Source organism: Larus michahellis, chromosome 2, assembly GCF_964199755.1.
Source record: "Larus michahellis chromosome 2, bLarMic1.1, whole genome shotgun sequence".
Taxonomy (NCBI): Eukaryota; Metazoa; Chordata; class Aves; order Charadriiformes; family Laridae; genus Larus; species Larus michahellis.
Window position 1 is genome coordinate 4,667,348 of NC_133897.1, and position 23,612 is coordinate 4,690,959.

Below are 23,612 nucleotides of genomic sequence, written 5' to 3' on the forward strand. Positions count from 1 at the left end.
GACCAGTCAGTGCTCCAGCTTCCTGGAGTTTTGCAGTTGGGTGACCAGAGGAGGGGTTCGTAGACGTAGGTCCAAAATCCCACGAGGATGCTGTAGAATCTCCTTCCTTCCGCATCACACCTGGTCCTGCGGGGTGAGAAGGTGCCGGGCTCCCCCAGGATGGTCCCGGGTGGCCGGGGAGGGAGGTACAAGGCTCTTCGGGGCGGGTCTTGGGCAGGTAGGGGCGGGGAGAACCTCGGCTTTTGGCAGCTTCACAACAGGCAGAGGGAGCGGGGAGGACCCGGCGGCTGCTGCGGAGGATGCTAAGTTTGTGCTGGCTGCTGCTCCCGCTGGTGAGTGCCCGGGGATGGTCCTCTCTGGGGTTGAGGCGGGGGAGGGGGTTGGGGGAAGAGGTGGGGCACCACACATCTGGCTCCTGACACTGCTGGCCACAGCTGGATGGCTCTGCAGCTGCCCCGCAGGATCCGGGGGGGTGGAGGGGGGGCTGTCTGCAGAAGGAGGGTAACTTTTCTCGGAACAGGGAACAGGTAGGAAGAAAGAAACATAAGGACAAGTTTAAAAAAAGGGGATGGGGATGTAGGAGGGGAGGAAAGAAAAAAATATTTCTGAGTTGGAGATTTGACCCAGCTCTTTTCTTTAAAATTTTCCAGCCCAAAGATGCTATTAATAAATGTCTTTTCATTTCCATTAATTAGAATTGCAGTTTCCAAAGGATAGAGAAACATCCCTAAATCAGAATAGCTGTAGCATGGCTTCAGAGAGACAGAAAGGAACAGCTTGCTGTCCCAGTTGTCCTGAGAAAGGCAACTTTGCCGAAGAAGGAGGATAACTAAAAAGGAATAGTTCTCCTGATGGATTTGGGACATTTACCTCTTTGAGAGGGCACTGATGTTTTTACTGCTGAAGGCATCTGCTTACAATATCACCAAGCAGAAGCATGAACTGCCTTATGTCTGCTATGCACTGGAGGCAGCAGGTGAGATTGTAACATTAGACATCAGGGAAGATGTATGAGCACAGAGACAAGATTCAAGCACGTATGTCTCTGCCTAAGCCCCACACTCAACTGCTGGCACAGCCTGGACTGGTTAGCAAAAGCTAGTGTAAGTACAAGTACAGTCATATATCCTCTTTCCCCTCAATCTTCAGCCCCAGAGAAGTGTTTGGAAACCTTCCTCTGGGTGTGATTCCCAGGGACTCATTAATTAATTAAGCCATTTCACAGTTAAATGTTCAGTGGAGGCTGAGATTCAAGCTTCCGTTGCAGTCAAGGAGGAAACAGTCACCTCCCCAGGAGGCATCTCATCTGGTCCTGAGAATGACAGATGGGGTGAGCATTCCTCTAGGGCCTGTTTTCTTCCAGTGATGATAGCAGGAACCTAGATGGTCACAGACTGCTCTGGATGCTCCAGCTTTAAAAGATGAAAGATGGGATGTAAATTTTTCACACCCGCATGTCACATCCTCTGGAACTTGTTTTTTTCCTCTGTACTTACACCAGCTGTATGTAAAAGTGATAGGATATAGGTCCTTGCTACATAAACCTTGTCATGTATAGTTATTATCATGTGTAATATCGTTCTTTCAGGGAAAACTAGTCAGCCTAAAGTGTTACACTGCTATAGGTAGAGTGACTTTGGCATCTGGACTAGATTTTTTACACATAATAGAGGCACAAGTTATTCTTGCAGCTGTCAGCAGAGTGTAGCTACCCTGAAGTGATGCATCATGCCCATCTGTGGGCTGCCACATGTTATTTTAGTGTTCTAGCATATTGCAGCAGACTATGCCCATAATAAAAGAAATTCTACAAACTCTATGCTCTACGTAGGTTTTGGCCTCAAAGTATTGATCATATATGAACTCCCACTACATGTCTGGTAAGAGTCAGTGCTCTAAATATCAGTGGTTTTTGTGTCTCAAACTGGGTCTCGTGGGAAGCTTTACACCCGAAGTTAGACTGTCAGGCAAGGCCAGAGCCCTGTAGGATGTGTTGAGCAAATAGTTCTTTTATATTTCAAAGGATCATGTCAGAGCAGGGAAATAATTCTAGTGTGGAATCTGCAAATAATTCATTATTCAGATACGAAAATAAACCAGAAGGGTAATCCTGAAAACTTCTGTGAAACTGGGTACTTTTATCTCCTACAAGCTCCACAGGGAGCTGTATGTTGCAAGATATATTTTGTGCCTTGCAGAATAGAGTCCTTGACATTAAAAATTACCTTTTGCTTGTAAGTGACAATGAACAGAGAACAGTGGGTGCTGAAATGCATAAAAATTACTTTTCCTGTCTTAAAGAGTTCAGAGTCTCAGGAAACAGAGTACGGGGAACAGAAATGATTCCGCATTCACTGTCCTTCCTGCTGAGCTAAACTGCTTTCTTCTGTAAACGTATAACAGCTTTTCACATTTCTGGGAAAGGGGTTCAGTCAGATCTAATGAAGGGAATGAGAATGGAAACATAGATGGGTTATTGTTGAGCCATACATTTTTTTTAACACAGCGTTTCTTGTGGTAACAGGCATATGGATCCAAATCCGTGGCAAGATGCTGAGCTCCCAATAAAACAGAGCTGGGTGCCTAAATTTCTGATACAGCTACCATTGGTTAATTTGTGTTGGAGGGACATACATGCTTCTTCTAGGGACCCGGTCCCTGCAGACCTTAAATTCACCTCCACAGGAAACTGGAGATGTAGAAGGATCAGTCTGTTTAGGCATTTTTTTGTCTTGGAGGCAGTTAATGGAGGGAGACAGGCTCCTGTACAGTGAGACACTCTGTGCTCAAATAGGTGTCTGAGAGAGGTAGGAGGAATCCTTCCCTGGAACTGCTTGTCTGTCTTCATTGATCATTAAGGGAGGCTTGGTGGGGAGTTTAGATTAATCATCTAGAATTATCTATCTAAAATTGGGAATCTTGTCTAAAGCTACTCATTTTGCCGCCTTCAATACTACTGGGAAGAGGTGGAAACACTCCCAAGAACAATGGCTATGGCTTCAGTTGAGTGAACTTGCTGATGGACTTTGACATGTAGGTTTCAGTTCTTGGGTTAGGTGACATGAACCTCACCTTTAAGCAAACATGCTACACATGCAGAAAGGGAGAAATTTCTCTGTAATTTGGAGGAATACTTGCAATAGCAGAAAATGAGGATCCTTGGTTAATAGTGTTCTGTTATTCTTTCAGTGTTCATGGTAATTAAATGTGCTACCAAATTTAGCATAGATCTAATAAATTAATTTTCATTTTTCTCAAGGTAATACTAATTACATGGGGCTTATAAACACAATAAATTAGTATGGCTGTATTGTCACTTACAGAATACTTATGAGCAAATAGCTATATTGATATACATGGATATGTATGTATAGCAAGTAATGTTCTGTATAAGGCTATGCAGTTAAATACAGCCAGATAAATACAATCCAATACACAGAGAAGCATTCAAACATTACTCCAATGTCTTAAAAACAATCTTGACAAGATAGTCCTCTAAATGGCTGTAAGGCAGTCAGTGTCTCAGCTTCTTTTGTTCCATAGGTAATCGAGTTAGAAAGAGAAAACAAACACTGAAAATGTCCTCTAGGTAGTCATTTTCAGTGAAAAAGACTCCTGAAATAATCTGTTTAACTGGCTGAAGAGACAGATTGCAAATAGGTCTTTACCTTTGGGGTTGAAAGCTTCTGGGATCAAGACTGTGTCAGAGCGTGCAAGTTGAGGGCAGGACTTCCTATGATAGCCAAATAAGTTGCTGGTGACTGGAGTCATGTCACTGCTGTGGTGACCTCATGCTTGTCAATCAAAATCAAGAGCGGTAAACATGGTTTGGGTATAGTAGAAACAAAGTGGATGCTCATCTCTATGCACAATCGCATTTGAGCAGTGGACTATTTTGCTGCATAAGAAATCTTTGGTTGTTTTTTGTAGTTTCTTGTAGTTTTCTGACAGAACATAATACTACATATACTACATTATAAATATCCCAGAATTACTTATGGGGCATAGTGGATAGGTAGAACCTTACTGTGGTGATTATGAATGTAGCTGTACTAAAATGGACAAGAGGTTATGAAGCTCGCGGTTGGTTCCAGTTTCCTCCAAAGAACATGTGAAAATTGGCCCTGACTTCAGTGACCTGTGCTTCCCAGTCTCAAAGATTTCTAATTCACACTTGGCTTTTTGAGAAAGAAGTTAAGCAGATGGAAGGAGATAGGCCTTATGGAACATTTTGTTGAGTTATATGCATCAGAATGAGAAGTTTATGAAAGAGGCTGAGGTTTTCTTTGTCTTCTTCCGTTATTTGACCCGGGCTCAGCATTTTCCATGAGTCTCCTTCCATCCCATAAGCCTTTCCAGTTCATCAAAATTTCAGTTGAAAAAAATGCATGCATTTCAGAGCATATCCTGGTTCTCTGCACTGTGTCTTTGTCATCACTGGCCAACTTTCAGGATTAACTGAACGCTTCATTACACAGTTAAAAACAGGCAGGCGATGCAGGAGTTTTGAATGTGTGCTGTGCCATTCTGTATCCTAAAATACCAGGTGAGTTTTAATCCTCCAAGATGGGAGTCAGTGTGTGACGTGAATGGCAGAGAACTCCAGTTTTGTGCGAGGGAGAGTTAAATATTCAGGCATCAGAGTTATATCAGAAAAATTGAACAGGGGAAGCACAGACAGGCAGAACAGGGAGTACAGAGATGATTTCAGAGCAGATCTGAGATGAGATCTGAGACATGAATGCAACCTATAGAGACAGAAGCAAAAAGAACAGTGATTAATATTCTTAGTAAATGATTTATGCACTTGACGCAAAACCTATTTAAAAGGTTTTAGGATTGCACGGCATTGGAAACTGAATCAGATGACTGGAAAGACCCTTCAAGTTCTTGAAACCTTCCCATCTTATCAGTGAATTCAGCCACTTCTTCAATTTTTTTATTAATTTTCAAAAAGACTAAGTGTTACCAATTTACTTCTGGCTCTTTGATCCCGTTGAATCACTTGTTCAAACTTTGACTAATATATTTGATGTCCAGCTTTGAAGCACTTCCCTTGTTTTCAGAGAGCATAAAAAATGTTCCTACTTTTCCCCAAGTGTGCTAATGGACTTCTTAATGAGTGAAGATGTGTCTCTTATGTGACATCTAAATTACAGTTTTTCTACCACCACAACAGCCTAGGGGCACCATCTTTGGATAGGCTCTCAGGGAAGATTGCTTTTAACTAAGTTGCACTAAGTATGGCATGAGGATGTCACAAGAAAATCTCTCTTCCCAGTGCTTGCTAAGTCTGAAGTTGTCCAACATGAGCAAAGCATAGCCCAAAATGCCGTTGGCTTATTTTTTTTTTTTTCTGTTCAGGTTTGGGCAAATAAATAAACTATCATGTAACAGAGGAAATACAAAACAATTAAACTGTCTCAGGCTTTTAGCATGCTCCTACCTCTCATAAGTAACTTTTTATTGATCATTATGTGATTGCTTTGTTCCAGGCAAGATTGTTTCAGTGGTTAGGACTTAGATTTAAAATGCCCCTGTGAATTTTGGCTGGTCACTGATGTTCAAGCCAGCAAAAGGTCTTCGTGTTATGCTGCTCAGCAATGCACAGCTCCGCTCCTTGAGTCCTGTCTACAACACTGCAAGAAACCTCTGAGTTTTCTGTGTAAGCCTTAGGGTGAAGGCACTCCACTGTGGTTTTCAGTAAGGTTCATGCCAGGTTACTGCCTAGCTACTAGGAAACGTTGATTCAAGTAATAGTATTTTAAATCAGCCTCTTACACTTATTACTGTGGCAGGGAAGACTCTGCCAGGTTGGACATACCTGCTCAGAAATCTCTGCTTTGTTTTGGTTCCTAAATTTTCCTTTTCTAAGGTGAGCAGGAGCTATTCTCTTCCTATGAGAGCTCAGTCATTACAGCAGATGCCTCTCAAATTGCAATACCATGTCCCTGTAACAAATGCAGAGCCTCTCTTTTCTAGAAAGCCCCATCACCTAACAACTGTAGGCAGATTAGAGTAACAACATGCACTTTTCTCTCAAGGCATTGTGAGATTAATAACAAAAAATAAGTAAGCCATAGCCAACAAATCACAACTAATATTCTGCCCAGAAGGCTTTTCTTTAATTGTCTTTCTTCTCCTTAAAGCCTGAGAAAAAGAAAAACCAACAAATTGAAATTGAAGCATCATCACTGTTCACAATTTCTTGTATACATGTCTTTTTTTCTTTTTTTTTCTTTTTTTTTCCTTTTCTTTTTTTTTTTTTTTTTGGTAACAGTGGGATTACTTCCAGTAAGGCTACATGATTGTAAGTTGACAACACCAGCCTCATTTTTTAAGTCAACCCATCTCTCCCAAGTTTTTGTTTCTCAAAGACATTTTGAATCTCCTTTCATAGTTGATTTCATTTTTGGTTATGACTAGCTGTTGCTTTCAAGTCTTTTAACAGAGAACTCAGTATAGATGGTAAATTGTCATGACTTTCAAAAATCAAACCTAAGAATATTCTAAATACAAAGTTTCTCAGCAGTAACAGAGTCCAGAAATTCCAGAAAGTAGAGAAATTGCTTCTTTCCTGTCCAGCTGAATCCATCTTTATAAACCCAACAGTGAGAGATTTATGTAGCAATCATTTTGTTACTATTACTCAAATCAGTTTTTTGTTACATAGGCCTAATGTAAGTGAAATGTATGTTAAAATATAAAGTGATGAGCAGGGATCCTATTAATACCTGAAAAATTTCATTTCAGAATTTTGTTACTATAGTTGAACAGCAAGAAGTACTGTTTTAAAAGTCACTCATGCTGATATATAAAATGTATTTCAAATTACTCACTGGAGGAATATAATGCATGAAAAAAGCCATGTCTTAATTTTCTTTTCAAACAGTGTCCTTAATCCTCTTTCTGTTCTAATATTAGGACGTATGAACCATCTCCAGGGTCTCATAATTAAAAGCAGACTGTCTATGCTACTTTAAAACCCAAATGTAGGCAGAATTTTTAAAAGTTTTTAAAGATACAGTTGTGTTCTATTTTTTTCCCCCTAGGCAGATATTATTGCTAAGATGTAATAGTCTACATGACTTCCAGTTAAGTTTCTGTGGAGGCTAAAAGAAGTCCTGGTTGCACTGCTCACTTAAAACATTCTGAGGGCCAATAAATCAACTCCCTGAGACTGAAATGGCAATATAGCAGTGATGTTTTCATCCATACCGTGTTTTCAAAGTCGTTAGAGGTTTAGAATGGCCTACAGTCCTCCACAGAAATGTCTCAGAAAAGCCTTCAATCCATCATTGCAACTAAAATCACTACCCCCTGAGCCCCTTTTTTTGCCTTGAATAGCATAGCTTACAAGGGAGAAAACCGTCTGCTCTATTCCACGTAAGACTCCCTGTGTCTTGAAGATCCATATCCCAAAGGAGGCTTTGGTGCGGTGTTTACTTGTTTGAATACAGTTCAGTTGGCTTCTAGACTCTATTGACTCTATTGACTCTAGGTTTAATTCAGTTACCTAAACATGGGTGTGTAGAAATATTTGAGACACCAAATAATGCATTTGAGACTTCTACATGTGGCTGGCAAAATCAATGCAGAATCTATACAAGAGAGCTGGGATACCCTGTAGCATCCAAAACAGCACTAAACATTCCTGGCTGAGTGAGGCATCCTTTAAATTTTCATGGACTGCAAAAGAAGCTCAGATAAAAAGATCACGTGTAGACACTGACATTGTAGATTCTTTCTCAGTATTTGATTGCTTTTCCAGAGGCAATTATTTTGGGACATTCTAGAGTATCAGAAACATCTTCACAATCACAGTAGATATGATACAGGACTACAGGTGCCATAAAACTTTCTGGAGTGGAAGATGAAGGCCAAGTAAAATACATAACAGCACCTAAATGACACAAAGTATCTGTACTTAAGAAGATTAATCTAGACTCTATTCAACAGCTCATGTCTAGAAATCCATTTAGTTGTTTAAATGTAGGTATCTTAATCTGTGAGATAAATATCCCTCTTTAAACTCCCCAAACAAGTAATTAATTTTTTCTCATTTCTTCATCTGGTAAAATGGAAACACTGCCTCTGTCTAAGGAGTGTGTAGCATCCTCAGATAATATGTTGATAAAATTTTGTAGTCACTTAGATTAGACTACGGCCAAGACTATAATTTTTCTATTTTCTCTAAATTCTTGGACTTCCGTAATTCTTCTTTAAGCCCCAATGGACACAAAACTTCTGCTCCTATATACTACTTCTATTTTTATTTTTTTTTTTTAATTATACCAACTGCATTGAAAAGGGAAGATCTTTGACTGTGGTCTCTCAGTGGAGATCACTATAATCTCAGGGTTTCAAAGAAGACCAGGAGCCCATTCTAATAGTATCAGCATCAAAGCAGAGTAGGCACACCTTCCTGAAGAGTAATCAAGACTTTATAGTCACACTTAGGGCTATTTTCTCCAATAAAGAAAACTTGATTCTTGGGAACTCCCAGATTCAAAATAAGAAGGGCCACGAAGATGACCAGAGAGCTGGAGCACCTCTCCTTTGAAGACAGGCTGAGAGAGGGTTGTTCAACCTGGAGAAGAGAAGGCTCCAGGGAGACCTTAGAGTCCCTTCCACTACCTAAAGGGGGCCTACAGGAAAGCTGGAGAGGGACTCCTGATCAGGGAGTGGAGTGATAGCATGAGGGGTAACAGATTTAAACTGAAAGAGGGAAGATTTAAATTAGATATTAGGAAGAAATTCTTTACTGTGAGGGTGGGGAGACACTGGCACAGGTTGCCCAGTGAATTTGTGGCTGCCCCATCTCTGGAGGTGTTCAAGACCAGGCTGGATGGGGCTTTGAGCAACCTGGTCTAGAGGGAAGTGTCCCTGCCTATGGCAGAGGGGTTGGATTATTTGTCCAATTTGCAGAAAAAGTTTCAGATAGAGTTTTCACACTCAAAGTATCAGCCAGGAGCTACAAAGAGGAAGGAAACCTGGCTCTTCTTCCAGTAATCACAGAACTTGGTTTGTTTTGTCCTTTTTTCACTAAGGTTGCGGGAATCCATCCAGAATGCAAGATATTCCAGCAGGTGGTCAAAGAGGAGGCCCTCTGCTTAGAAAAGAATGAATCTGTTTCACCTGATATTAAAGGTAACGGTCCTGATTGTCCAGCTCTTATATGAATATCCCTTGTGTATATCATTTCAGAGGCCCAATGCCAAGATAACATTTGTTTCCTGGTCAAGATTTGTTTCCTATTTTATTTTGTCTCTTAATAGTTTGAAGTGCATCTTCTGCAGCCTGGGAGCTCACATCATTTTGGACATCTTTAAAAGCTCCATGTTTAAGTCAGGACTGGTGTTCTTAGATTCCCTTAAAGTAAGAGAAAGATGGGTGTCCCTAGAACATGTTTCATTGTCTCTGGTTTATATATTTACTTTAGAATGAGATGAATCTTCCTCTGGAGCAGTAGTTCTCTTTACCAACTACAGAATGAGATTAAGATGATTACGTCAGACCCTAACAAGTTTGGATGCTCAGTTAGGGCAGGAAAACCCTACTTGGAATGTGTTACATTTTTAAAGTATTTGGTGTGTTCTTACATCTAAAACTCAAAAAAACCTTCCACAGAAGACTGAAAAATGTGCTGGAATTATATCGTGTTGGGAATCATTCCAATCTGGTGAAAATGTTCTTTGCAAAAAGTGAAAGAAAAAAAATATTCTATTTCTGTGTTTCTGGAGGTTCTTTGTTTCTTTATTCATCTGAAAAGATTTATTCTAGTGGTGTTTTGAAATCTATTACATGTTCAAATATAAATGTTGAAAATTAAAACGACCATTTCAGAGAGCCTGTGAAATATTTTTAAAATGCTGTGTAGGGGGTTCGCTTTGCCGGGGTTTGGGCATTATGGAGAAATGATAATTGATTCAAAGTGAAACTTCAAAATGTTCAAACTCTTTCAAAAGTTTAGTTATATTTTTTCTGGCCAGCTTTGCTTAAAAGAGTATGAATCCACCCCAGTGAGATTTTTCAGTTACATGTTCATTTTCTACAGAGGATTTATGAGACAAAGATGCCTCATGCACTTAATATGAATAGAAGTATTGTAACCACCTGGAATTCTGCCTTTAGCAGCCTATGGAAATTTAAGGACGAACCCCCCATGATATTTCCTTTATCTACTTATTTATTTTTCTGCAGCCTTTCCAATCATTATAATGTCTGATATCCTTTTTGTACTTTCCTACTCTATTTTAATGGTATTTCCCCCCCTCTTTAATCAAGTCCAGAATACATCCTGGACACATTTTGCACTTGCAACATCCAGTAACACACCCAAAAAGGATCTGGCAAAGCTCAGGTGGTTTTGATAATGATTTATTACATGCACTACAGTATGACATTCCAAGTATTTTTCTCTTTACCAGAAAAATAATTACATGATTTTGAAATCCTCTTTGTAGCAAAGGCTACTCAAAGAAATAAAAATCCCCCAAAATTCTGTTAAACTATTTAAAAGTCTTCAACCTTGTCAACTCTGATCTTCTCAAAGCTCTCTTTTCCACCTTTTATTCCCTAAGGATTGAAAAACTTTAATGAAAATCTGTTCTGATATTTACAGCGTTTCTCAATATATTTAAAAATGAAACATTAGATATGGAAAAACAATTCATCCCCAATATCGTATATAGGGGGTTTTAAAACTAGAGTAAGATTGGTGGAAGTCCCTAGCTTGTATTTTAGTTTTCAGAAGCTGAACAAGACAAACTGAAGGATCACAATTTGCACACAGTTACTCTCAATAGTCACAGGTGATCTCTACTGGAATTAGTCTGTGTTGCTGTTTTTTTAATCTAAAGTAGTTCCACATTATTCTTCTTGTTCAGAGCAGTGTTTAATGAGTATCATCAGTAGAGTCCAGGGTGCAATTCTTCTCATCTTGAAGTAAATGTGTAAAACATGTCAACTGAATCGAGCTCTAAAAATGCTTGTTTTTCTCCATTGTCTAAAAAGAAAAAAAAAAAAACCTGGATTACTGAAAAAGACTTAAATATCTATGATGTCAACATTACTTGATACAATTCCTACTGCAGTTCTCTTTATGGAGTCTCAGGCGACTTGGACAATCACTAGTCTCTTGAAAACCTTGGTGTGTAAAATGCTCTTTCTGCCTCTGCGCTCAGCTGTATCTTTGATAGAAATTGTAGAAGTCACTGGAAATGAAGCCAGATCTAAGACTTAAAACATACAGATTCCACTCCTATATAAAGTCAAATGATTCTCATTTTTAATCCCATAACGCTGAATACAGTAGGTTTTCAGACTGAGCTCCTCAAAGGTACCATAATCCCTCTAAGAGGGACCCTTTAAGTCCCTGTGTCTGAGTGTGTGGGCCACTGCATATCTAAGTGGGACTCCTATTACCTGAATTTATTAATTTGAAAATTTGCAGCCTAGTTTAGGCTACAATCATCAGAGAAACCTAGGTTCTGGCAGTGAGTGATTCATCCCGTCCTCGGAAAGGAGCCACCAATATATGGAATGAATCATGCACTGGAAGTCCCTATCTCTTTCTGCTGATTACAGAGGGAACATAGCTAAGATTAGCTAACAGATTTTAGAAAATTAAAATTAGAGATAATGAATCAGGGCTTCCTTTTTCCCATCTGCCAAATTGGGGATACCAGGAATTTCATTCTCCCAAGGGTGATGTGAGGGTAATGCTGTGGGAGATTCTCAGGACTATCCTTTTGGAAGCCTGTGAGTAACTTTGCTCAGCTACAGGCAAGTAATATTGCTTCCACATTTCAGCTCTTGACAATTTTAGATTTGCCTCGTCATTAGTCACAGAGGAAACAGAAAAGAACCAGTGAAAGAAAATAACACCTCCCAAATGAAACTCATGCACTGCTTTATATCCACCTTACGACTACCTAGAGATTAGTTTCGGTTACAGGATGGTGCTTTTTTTATTGGTTCAGGCACCTTTACATGCTGATAATTTCTCTGTGCTGCACCCACACCTACTTGCCAACAGACACTGCGTGACCACAGCTTGAGTTTCAGTGTGATGCATCTGTGACAAAGACGTGATTAACTCTAACTTCTGGAAACCCTTTTTATTTGACTCATAGCTCATAGCATGCCCTGCGCCATCAGCTAGCAACCTCTGGTTTAGGGAACCTCATGAATGCCAACCACTCAGACCTATTCCAGATGATATTGAGTGCACCCTCAATAAGTTTGCAGATGACACCAAACTAGGTGGGAGAGTTGATCTGCTTGAGGGTAGGAAGGCTCTACAAAGGGACCTGGACAGGCTGGATCGATGGGCCAAGGCCATCTGTATGAGGTTTCATAAGGCCAAATGCCGGGTCCTGCATTTCAGTCACAACAATCCCAAGCAATGCTACAGGCTTGGGAAAGAGTGGCTGGAAAGCTGCCCGGCAGAAAAGGACCTGGGGGTGCTGGTGGACGGCCACCTTAACATGAGCCAGCAGTGTGCCCAGGGGGCCAAGAAGGCCAACAGCATTCTGGCTTGTATCAGGAATAGCGTGGCCAGCAGAAGCAGGGAAGTGATGGTGCCTCTGTACTCGGCACTGGTGAGGCCTCACCTCAAGTACTGTGTTCAGTTCTGGGCCCCTTTGTACAAGAGGGACATTGAAGTGCTGGAGTGTGTCCAGAGGAGAGCTACCAGGCTGGTGAGGGGTCTGAAGACCAGGTCATATGAGGAGAGGCTGAGGGAGCTGGGCATGTTTAGCTTGGAGAAGAGGAGGCTGAGGGGAGACCTCATTGCCCTCTACAACTCCCTGAAAGGAGGTTGGAGAGAGGTGGGTGTTGGCCTCTTCTCCTAAGTAAATAATGACGGAACCAGAGGAAATGGTCTCAAGCTGCAGCAGGGGAGGTTTAGATCAGCTATTAGGAAGAATTACTTTACTGAAAGAGTGGTCAGGCACGGGAACAACCTGCCCAGGGAGGTGGTTGAGTCACCATCCCTAGAGGTGTTTAAGAAATGTCTAGATGTGGCACTTCAGGGCATGGTCTAGTGGCAAAGATTGTAGGTTTTTTGTTTGTTTGTTTGTTTGTTTCGTGTGTGTATGGTTGGACTCGTTGATCTCGAAGGTCCTTTCCAACCATGAAGATTCTATGATTCTATGATTCTATGTTTATTTTATATGATACTGGGAGATGTTCTTGTAGTTTGGGATGAACCTAATTCCTGTTTCAGTCCATTGTAAAAATCCCATTGATTGCCAAATAGCAGGACTTCAGCCCTTACATTATGTCCTTTAAGTCATATGAAATTGGTAGACTTTAAGCATGGAATCAAGAGACTAAGGATGAATTTTTAAGTCTGATGCTTTTCAGTTAGACTCTGAAACCAGTAATGAGAAATCCCAAGTGCTAATAATTATTCAATATTTTGTTTTTAGTTACTTTTGTTGGGACAATAGAAAGAGCTCCAGCTGATATGACTTTCAGACTGTGTCTGCTTGAATTTCAGGTACATTCTCTCATGAGATAAGGTGAGGGAACGTCCAGCTGGAATGACAAATGCATATTTGAGTGACAATGCATTCAAGGAGAATAGGAAAAAAATACAATCCTTCATTTGCTTGTGCTCTTGTGGCTCTTCTTCATCCATGTGAATTTATGGGAAAGCCACAGAGAATCTCATTTTGGAAGATCAGCTGTGTGATGTTCTCTGTGTGTTTCTGTATTTAGAGGCACTTTTCTTTTCAGGATGTGACAGAGATTGGGATGGTCTAACCTGCTGGCCCAGAGCCACTTTTGGGGAAGTGGTTAAAGTTTCCTGTCCAAGATTTTTTGAAGAAATCACCAACATCCATGGCAAGGCTTTTTTCCTATTCTTTTTATCCCTACATATTTTAAAAATAAATTCTAATAAGATTCAGTAACTTGCATATTTTCCTGATTCACATTCCATCTCATGTCAGTCAACTCAGAGTAGTTAACCAGATACACATCTTCGATTATGGTCAAACTCTTTTGTTTTGTGTTATGCTCTTCTGAATTGTTTAGTCTCTTTGGTGGTCTAAAAAACATGGGTAATTGCACTACATTGTTGACGTTATAAAGGAGTATAAGCATCTCATAGAATCACTGATTTATAAAGTCACAGAATAATTAACGTTAGAAAGGATCTCTTGAGGTCATCTATTCCAATCCTTCAGTCAGAGCAGGACCAAGTTCAAAAACTGTATCCAACTTCTAAGTTAGATCAGGTGGCTCAGGGCTTTGTCCACAAGCACAAATTATGTTGTAAATGCAGGATAGACTGATAATTTTATTTCTTCTGTGTAAAGATTGAATTTGCAGAATTAATTCCCTATATGAAACGTAGAAGTTCCACTGAATCTTGAAATGAGTTGTGACGCAAAGTCTTAACTTTTCAAATGGTAGATATATAGAATATTATAACTCCGTTGCTAATCTTGCTGAACATGACTAGACCTGTGCATGCCTAACTTAAGAATCGAAGTAGGAATAAAAATTTGTTCTTGTTTGACAAAACTTAAAGAACACCACCCTCCCTATAATTCATTCTCTGATGTGTTTTACCATTAAAGGCTTCCTTCAAAGAAACTGTACACAGGAGGCATATTGGTCAGAACCATTCCCACCATACACCATTGCCTGTGGATTTGATGAAGGTTCCAGTAAAGGGCCTGAGGATCAGGTGAGTTTTTTATTTCCTGCTTGTGGACATCTCCAGAGCACCCTCTTCTGTTTGTGCTGAGTAGTTGGATGCTCCTACACATCTGAGCCTTGTCAGAACCCAGTAATTACCTGTCTCTAGTGCTAAACTCAAACCTTTCAGGTATATTTAGAGCCTGTTTAACAAATTAGACTTAATGTAAAGCAAGGGAGCACCAGGTAGCACTTTTCTCTCAGTGCAGTTGTCTACTCTTGGTGTTAATAAGTAGTCTTACGATTAGTTCACTTGTCCTGCCTAACAAAGACTTTGATTCTCTGACAGAAGTGATTTGAATCCACATCATGCTCCCGTCTCCCAGGGAAGCCCTACCAACCTGTTTGTGGGGAATTTTTCAGGGCAAAATTCCTTGGATCCCTCCTGTTTCTTTTTTCTGCAGATTTTCTTTAAGTCAGAGAAAAGGATTCCATAACTTCATAGCATGGTGGTGAACACAGGTCTCTAGGAGTGAACTCCTGAATGCCATTGAGTATTTTCATAATTTATCATAGGCGTTCAGTGGAGTAGGAAATGGACCTTTATTTTTCCTATCTGAAGAGCATCATTGCTGCTCAATTAGGTTCCAGCAACATTTCTTTTTCATGCACATTTTCATATGATTTAAATTTCTGTGTTCCTCATTGTCATACCTGACCCTGGGATAGGAATGCCTCACACTGCATTGGTAGTGCTAGTGCCTCAGTGGTGAACTTTGCCTCATGGCTGAACGTTGTTGATTAACAGAGACCTGCTCGCTGCCTCTGCCTTTGAGAATTGACCTTTTTCTAGATGGGGTGGTACCAGCAAAAGCGAACAGGGGTGTCTCCATCCCCTCATCTCCAGTCTGTATCGGACAAGGCTCATACATCTTGCACAAATGTAAGATGGGGTACATCACTGCCTCCTCCTCCTACTGTGGCATTTTGATGGAAGCAATTGACTCCCTCCAACCTGTGAAAGAAAAGACTAATGCACACAGCTCGTTGTGAGTGTGCAGCTATGACTTGACATGGAAAAATATCATTTATCACAGACCATAGCAAGGCACAGAAAGATGAAGAGGGTTGTCATCACTAACACTCTGGGTGTTATCTGGAGTAAACCATTATGTTGCCCAGGCATGCAAGCTCAAGCACAGAAGTATCTGAATCTTTAGGAAGTATAGACACAATTGGCTTCAGCCATTTGGCTGCATAAACTTAGAAACTACAAGAGCAGCCGTGACATGCTGTATAGATTGCTGGAGCTCAATTTCCTAACTGTAAACTAAGAATATTTGTAATTCTTTACACTTTGGGGAAGCTAGAAAGATAAATGCTTAAAAAACTTCTGGAAAGATGCTGGAAACTATGCAAATGGTTTAGAAGGATGTAAGACTCATAAGTTGGCATGTATTCTGGAGCACAGTTCAGCTCTGGGGCCAGCTGCCATGGCATGGCTCTCGCTCACAGAGCTGATGTCTCTTACTCTCCAGGGTGGCTTTCTCCAAACAGTTCCTGGCTTGTGCTAAGCCAGGCATAGTTTGTAGCTGACCTAGTCCCTAGCAAGGGACTATATTTACATTTTAACCTTATGGAAGATTTCAGGACAGAGCTCATGTCTATGCTGTGGCTGTGTTTTGTTTGTTATTCCATTCAAACCCTCAAGATCTACAAAAGGAAGATAAAATCAGTAAGCTCTACTGCATTGTAAACAGAGGGAATTAAGTAAGAAGAATTCCACTTATATTCTAAGAGAACCACTTGTTTTGTATTTACTATCTGCAGTGAGGACTTCTGATGTCTTCTGCACATAGTGTTTTTTCAGCTGCCCTACAAAATTAGATAAAATGCATGGAAATACTACCTTATTCAATTGAAGGACCTATTTTCTTATTTTCACCTGTATAAAAGATTAGAAGTGTTTCAGAAATGCCAGAATGATTCCTAGGTTGTCAGGGTTGCATGATTTATTTATGGATCTGCTTAAAATTGCTAATCGGTTGTCTCAACCTAGAATTGCTGCCTTTTGGATAAACAGAGTTTGGATCAATTAGAGAACAAAGTGTCCATTGCATTTGCAAGGAGGAAATTTGCCTGGATTCAGAGAATTTAGTTTCTTGGGATTTTGAATAATTATGTGATCTTGTAATGAATCAGACTAAAATTTGTATAGCTAAAGCAGCGTAAACATGCCTCATTTTTCTTGGGATATAGGGTATTTCAATGCAAAACAAATAAACAAATGAGCTATAAAGAATTTACTATGTTACAGTATGCAACTAGAGAATGAACTATTTGTCCAAAGAATGAAAGACTGTGGGGTTATTTTCTTGGCTTTAACTTTCCTACCTTCACAGTGTGATGTGGCAGTTTCATGGTATTTCAGTTTTCCCACCTGCAAAACACAAATTCTATTCCTCTTTTAACTATAGCTGGTTTTGAAAATTAGCACTTTATCAAAACTTAAGCTAAACAGAGCAGAATCTGGCTCAATAAAGTGAAGGATTCCCAAATCACCCATCAACAAGCTTGTGTGGCCTAGTCTTCATGTACCTACAGGGGAAACATAGTTACTTAACAAAAGTAACATTTTCCTGTTGAACCTGCTCAAAGGGGTCACTATTTCATATGAGCCTGCGGGCTGTGGAATCTACAGGTTATGCAGGATTCAAAGGAAAAGAAGGTGTGTTAGCAATGGGGGGAAAAACCTGGATCAGATCTCAAGCACGCAAAGCTGCACATAGGTGATGGGACTGACTGGTAAGGGCAAATGTATCTTAGTGAAATAAGCACACCAGAATGCATGCTGCATAACCACCAGCATTAGTCTGTGTTCTCTTTTTCTCACAGAAATCATATTATTCTGCATTTTGGCGTGTCTACACTGCTGGCTATGCAGCATCAGTGACTTCACTCATTACAGCTCTAATTGTCTTTGCTGCCTTCAGGTAAAAAAAAAATAATTGGTCTGTTTTCAGGATGTGTCAAGATAACCTCATCCTAATTCCTCCCAAACCCTCTGTTTTTTTTTGTTTTGTGGGATTTTCTTTATTACTATTTTTGAACTCTTCTCAGATATTACAATGTTGATTGGAACGTGTATTTTTCTATTCACGTTGTGGCATTTCAATGCAGATGTTAAAAAATAAAGCTGGCTAGGCAGTTTCTCGTAGTCTCTTTAACCTCACCATACAGTGGAAATGCTCCAACCTGTTCTCCCTATTAATATAAAATAACTATTTCTCCAGTGCATAGCAGGACATGCTCTGCAGAAACTGAGTGTCTTATGCCCTGAACCTGTAGTCATTCTAAGCTGTCCATTCCCTCTCTGAAAGACCATCGATTACATAATTGGGAGCTATAGAAAGAGATTTAAAGATATCTAAATATCATGTTTGATGATGATCAATATTAAAGAAATGGATTCTGGTTTTGGTTAGTTCCAATGTACTTGGACAAAAGCCTTAAGCTACTCTGCAGATAAGAGTGAAGAGAACAGAAGCACCTTCCTAACCAGAGTAGATTGGCAGTCTCAAAGGTTGTATCACGTATAGAGGGTCCCAGGACCAAGAGTCTGATATGTTCAAACCTTGAAGGAGATTCCTTCAGTTCAAGGTCAACCTGTGGACAGGGTCATCTAGGGAAATGCAGTCTAGGGTAAGGCAGCTACTTCTTTGGCCAGAAAGGGGCTGAAGGGACAATTTGCAAGCTTGTTCAACAACAACAAAAAAAACCCATGCTATTTAGAATAATATATTTAGAATAATTAAAAGGCATATGTCCCCAGGCATAAGTCCCAGTTACTCTCTGCTTCTGACTTCTCCTTTATATGTGTAGTGATTTAAGGAAAATTGTACTAACATTTTTATTAGCTTAAACAGACATTAACTGTTCTGACCCCTTGTGTCTAGCTGCCTCTTAGTGACAGATCATTTATTTGCTTTGGAAGGTGTCTGTAGTCACCCTGTATTCCCACTTGAAATTTCTCTTGAGGAACAATTTTTATTTTCTCTTTCCATGTCAGAAAATTCCACTGTACACGGAATTACATCCATATGCACCTGTTTGTCTCCTTTATCCTGAGAGCAATTGCTGTTTTCACCAAAGATGCTGTTTTGTTTGCAGATGAAACTATGGACCACTGCCTAATGTCAACGGTACTATACTTCCCCTCTCTTAACCTTGATTTAACACTTAATTCTTGACCTGAAAAATACACAGAGATGTCTTAATCCCATTTCTCTTTAGTTTGCTAGAACCGAAATCTTAAAACAAACAGTACTACAAACCTAAAGACTAAGTGCTATGGGCTACATTCAGCTTTGGTACGTAAGGTACAGGTCTGTCAACTCTAATGAAGCTGTGTCAATTTCTGTCAGTAAAGATTTTAATCTGTAACAGAGGGCCAATGTTTCCCTTTCAAAAAACTGAAGTAAAGTTAACAGAAATTATGGAATCCCAAACCTCTTGAAATTTTGTATTGAATTCCTCATTCTTGAGTGTTAATTTTGCTTATGCTTGTAGAGAAACCAGACACAATGGAGAGTAGACCTAACTATTTTTTTTTTCTTCTTCTGCATTTCCAGGTTTCTTGTAAGGCTGCTGTGGCATTTTTCCAGTTCAGTATTTTAGCCAATTTCTTCTGGCTTCTTATAGAAGGGATATACCTGCAAACACTGCTTTTGCTGACCTTTGTTTCAGACAAGCAGTATGTATGGTGGTTCATAGTTACTGGCTGGGGTTAGTACTCTTCTCTTTGTGCTGTTTAGTATTTCCATTTGCTTTTAGAACCAGATAAAATATATATTTGGAGATAAAAAGTGCTTTTCGAACGTACCATGTTACTGGTGAAAGCTGCCCATTTGTACAGTGCTACTACATCAAAACCATACCATTATTCTGTCTGTCTTCTTATTTTGTTAGATATTTAACCATTCAGAGCTTTGAAGGAGAGGACAGGATGGATTACTAGAAGCACTGTGATATATCTACTTGGAAGACTGCTGCACTTGTATATATGATTGGAACTAATTTCATGCAACTACAGTGATTTAAAAGTTAGCTATCTAATCTAAACTATCTCTCCAGGTTTCTCCTGTGGTCAGTGGAGTAAGGTATGCATGCCATGCTGGCAATTAATCCAGCCCTCAAGAAGATGAGTAATGTAGCTGGATAACACCCTGGAAACATGTTGCCTTCCTCCACTGACTAAAGAAGTTTGAGTGACTAACTTGAGGTTGACATTTTGCTTTTAGTAAGCAGAATTAGATTAATCTTAAATCATGTGAGTTCAGGCCTAGGAATTATAAAATTATCTTTTTTTAATTATTTTTTTTCAGAGACCTACTGGCTTTAAGGAATCTTTTGAGTATGTACAGCAATTAAAATTATCTCTGATTGTCAGACTATGTGCACATAATGCATAAAATTTCTTTCACTGCAGGGAATTGTTTATTGTGACCTCACCTTGTTCTTGCACCTCACCTTGGATATTCTAAAATAGGGGCACCCCCATTGAGTGGTTTTATTGCCATTTTTGGCATAGGAGTGAAATGTAAATTATTCTGAAGTGAATAGTAATTTATCCTTCATCTTCAGATTCTCAGGCTTTTTTCTTTTTTTTTTTTAATTGTAACTAAGTTTTAGAAGTCTGAGTTCTATAAAGAGGATGTTGATTTGGAGCTATTCCAATTATGATTGCCTGAAACTAAATGCTTAGACCTTGATTAATCACAGCTAACTTGAGATAACAAAGGAAACCCCGTAATTAACAATGTAGTAACCCTTATCTCCTTCTATAATCAATGGAAGGTGAGAGACATCTCAGGGGCAACTCAGATCTTAGGTGATATGGATGTAAATATTTCTCTTCATTAATTAAAAACACAACGTGAACTGATTATGTTCCCAACTTAAAGGCCTTGAACAAAGGTCTAAAATTAGGAAGGACAACTTCCGGGCCTTCCCTATGGATGTCAAATGATACTTAGGAAGATACTACCTATACTACTATAGAAAATGTCACCTGCTTCAGATTAGAGTCCTTTTTGTGGCAGCTTTGAAAGTCACTTACTCTTTGGAAATTCAATTCCACAAAAGGACACCAAAAGCAATTGCTAGTTTATAGGCCTGTTTGGAAAGAAAAAAAAAAAAAAAAAGAAAAAACTATTCAGTCATAAATGTAGAAGGATAAACAGTGATAAAGTGAGGCTAGAAATCAACAGTTCCTGGATTTAGCTAAATTTTCATGGAATTTTCATCAACTGATGGGTCCAGAGTGATTAGTAAAAGTTCTTCAGGACAAAACTGTGAAGTCTTCCAGATAGTGCACAGAGTTGTAGGCTGGCCGAAGTTCACAAGATAAAAGGACTCTAGCTAAATAAGTGTTCCAGCTTCATAAGTGCTTGTCATTCATACCCAAACCTTCAAGTAATTCCTAGCTGCTATTTTTGAAAACATTGTTTCACTGCATCCCCTATTCTCTTCTGTTTTCATTTCATTCTCCTGCCTATTTTTTCTTTTTCCTCTGAACTGCAAATTCTTTCATGAAGTTACTTAAAATTGACTGACCCATTGTTTGACCTTTAATGTATATCCAATCTGCTGCAATGTGAACCCTCTTTGAATAAAGTTTCCACAGGCACAGTATTCAAAACAATTTCATTTTGTCCCATGTTGATTTGTCCAGGAGCACCCACTGCTGTGATGCTTGCTTGGGTCCTCACAAGAATCCATCAACAAAACACTGGGTAAGAGATTGGATAAGGAAGCCAAAGACAACATATTTTGTATTGCATTTTGATTTTCTGGTGGGGAAAAAATAATTATAAAAGCCAGAAAAGCAAAAAACTTATTCCAAAGTGTGTCTCTAATCTTTATGCTTATTATGCAAATAAGTGAGAAAGTTTTAAGTCTTCTGATTTAGATGTGTATATATGGAGTAATAAAGCCTGGAAATATCATAGTAAATATTGACATTTCATTTAGTTTCCTAATGCCTGGTCCTTGAAATAATTATATTTCAAGAAAATCACTGCTTCTGTATAAAATCAGCCATAAATTACTAAACCTAATCTCTTCAATAAGTACTTCCCAGATAAACATATTATGCCCTGGTAAGTATCTTCTTCACTCAATTGCATTCAGTTCTTTGATTCTTTATTTTATTTTATTTTATTTTATTTTATTTTATTTTATTTTATTTTATTTTATTTTATTTTATTTTATTTTATTTTATTTTATTTTATTTTATTTTATTTTATTTTTATATGAGACAGGTATAAAGCAGATGATTGTTTACCAAAAGCTGCCCTGAAGGCTTTCAGGTCATTTTACATGGATGATCAGTTGGAAAAGATATTATTTTACACCTACCTCCTCGGGACTCAGATTAATGTTGTAGAAGCAGTTCTATAGTCCACTGCATTTGAAACATTCCATTTTTCTTTTTTTTTTTTTCATATTACTGGAGAACACCTGCAGAAGTTCTCCACTCTAATGCTTCAGAAGTGGAAATGATCTGCCTTTCCACATCATGTGCTTCTTTTTTGTAGCCAGGAGAGGTCCAAGGAAGATTTCATTTTTCCTCCTTTCCCACTGCTCCTCTTCCAAAGAATTGCTGGGTTTATCTATTGGATCTGTAGCAGAAGAATCCGGCACAAGTTACAGAGTTCAGAGAAAGGTGGAGAGCAGGAACAAGACCTTTTACAAGTTTTCACAGGCTTAAAGAGGGGCTGAAAAGTGTCTGAACTTCGGGTGCCCTTCCAGCAAAGTGCCTACCTGCTCAGTTTACTTCTCTGATGTATTTTAGGTGTCCACTTTAAAATGAGATTGTGTCCCGCTATATTTATCTCCTTTGACTGCAAAGGAAATGTAGTTGAATAGAGGCACGAAGACATCTACAGAGTCAGATGAATCCCATTGCAGATCCTTCATTCGTTTGGTTGCTCTTCTAATATTGACTATATAAAAAAACTACAGTATCAAAACCACTACTCGTTTACCTAATAGCCTAATGAATGGAAGCCCAAGTCCTTCAGACACAGCTGGTCTGAACTCCCATTGCTCACGTTGCAAAGGTACACCTTACTCTCAGAGGCACTGGGATAAACCACCATCTGTAGGCATTGTTACGCAGCCAAATATCCTGTATCACAAAACTGGAAGGGAAAACACAGGAAGGGGGAGCATGGTGTAACCTAGCTAGTGCAGCACTTGACTGGAGAGAGTTAAACTGGACTGTAGTTGATGTTAAACACATGAACAGCCCCAAAAAAGGGACCAGAAGCCCATTTTGCACTCTCTTTTCAAAGTACCTTTACTAGGGCTCTAGATTTTTTGCCTATTTCCTCATGACTGCAAAGTCATTACAATTATGGATGCACATTTATTTAATCTCTCACCCGTACTCTGTAAAACAGTCACTTTTTCAACAGAAAAGCAGGAAAGAAGCCTGAAAATACAGATGTGCTTTTCTTGACTTTGCTTTTGTTCTTCAGCCTCTTACTGAATAATTTTCCTTTAGATCGGGTTGCACAGAGTCTTTTAGAGAGTTATCAGGGTATGAGTTCTGGCAGGGACCTTAAAACAGTGATTTAAAACTTAGTGTCCACCAGTTTCTTTTTCTGTGATGGAAATACTTTCATGTGTTGTGGGAAGTTCACATGATACAGATAACGTGACTGGTTTTGTTTGCTGTTTCAGATGTTGGGATGATGATGAAAATGGAGTGGTGTTATGGATCATCAAAGGTCCCATTCTGCTAACTGTATTAGTATGTCTTTTTTTTTCATTTTGCCTTGAGTATCTTTCGAAATGTAAAAGCTAAGGTAGTGTCTCCTTTCAGTAAGCTGGGAGAAAAGCAACACCACAGTCTGTGGTATTGAATTTCAAATAGCTGAAAATTATTGTAT

At 39.2% G+C, this 23,612-nt stretch overlaps 1 protein-coding gene across 1 annotated transcript in view; it reads left to right on the top strand.

Moving 5' to 3' along the window:
* Positions 1–299: 299 nt before the first annotated feature.
* LOC141738212 (vasoactive intestinal polypeptide receptor 1-like) overlaps positions 300–23,612 on the top strand; it is a 30,146-nt gene continuing 6,833 nt past the window's right edge. The window contains exons 1-9 of the mRNA XM_074573407.1: positions 300–332; positions 9,051–9,150; positions 13,747–13,854; positions 14,595–14,704; positions 17,551–17,648; positions 18,725–18,857; positions 19,287–19,440; positions 21,389–21,449; positions 23,404–23,473. Of these exons, the coding sequence (XP_074429508.1) occupies positions 300–332; positions 9,051–9,150; positions 13,747–13,854; positions 14,595–14,704; positions 17,551–17,648; positions 18,725–18,857; positions 19,287–19,440; positions 21,389–21,449; positions 23,404–23,473 (867 nt within the window). The remainder of the gene's footprint in view (positions 333–9,050; positions 9,151–13,746; positions 13,855–14,594; positions 14,705–17,550; positions 17,649–18,724; positions 18,858–19,286; positions 19,441–21,388; positions 21,450–23,403; positions 23,474–23,612) is intronic.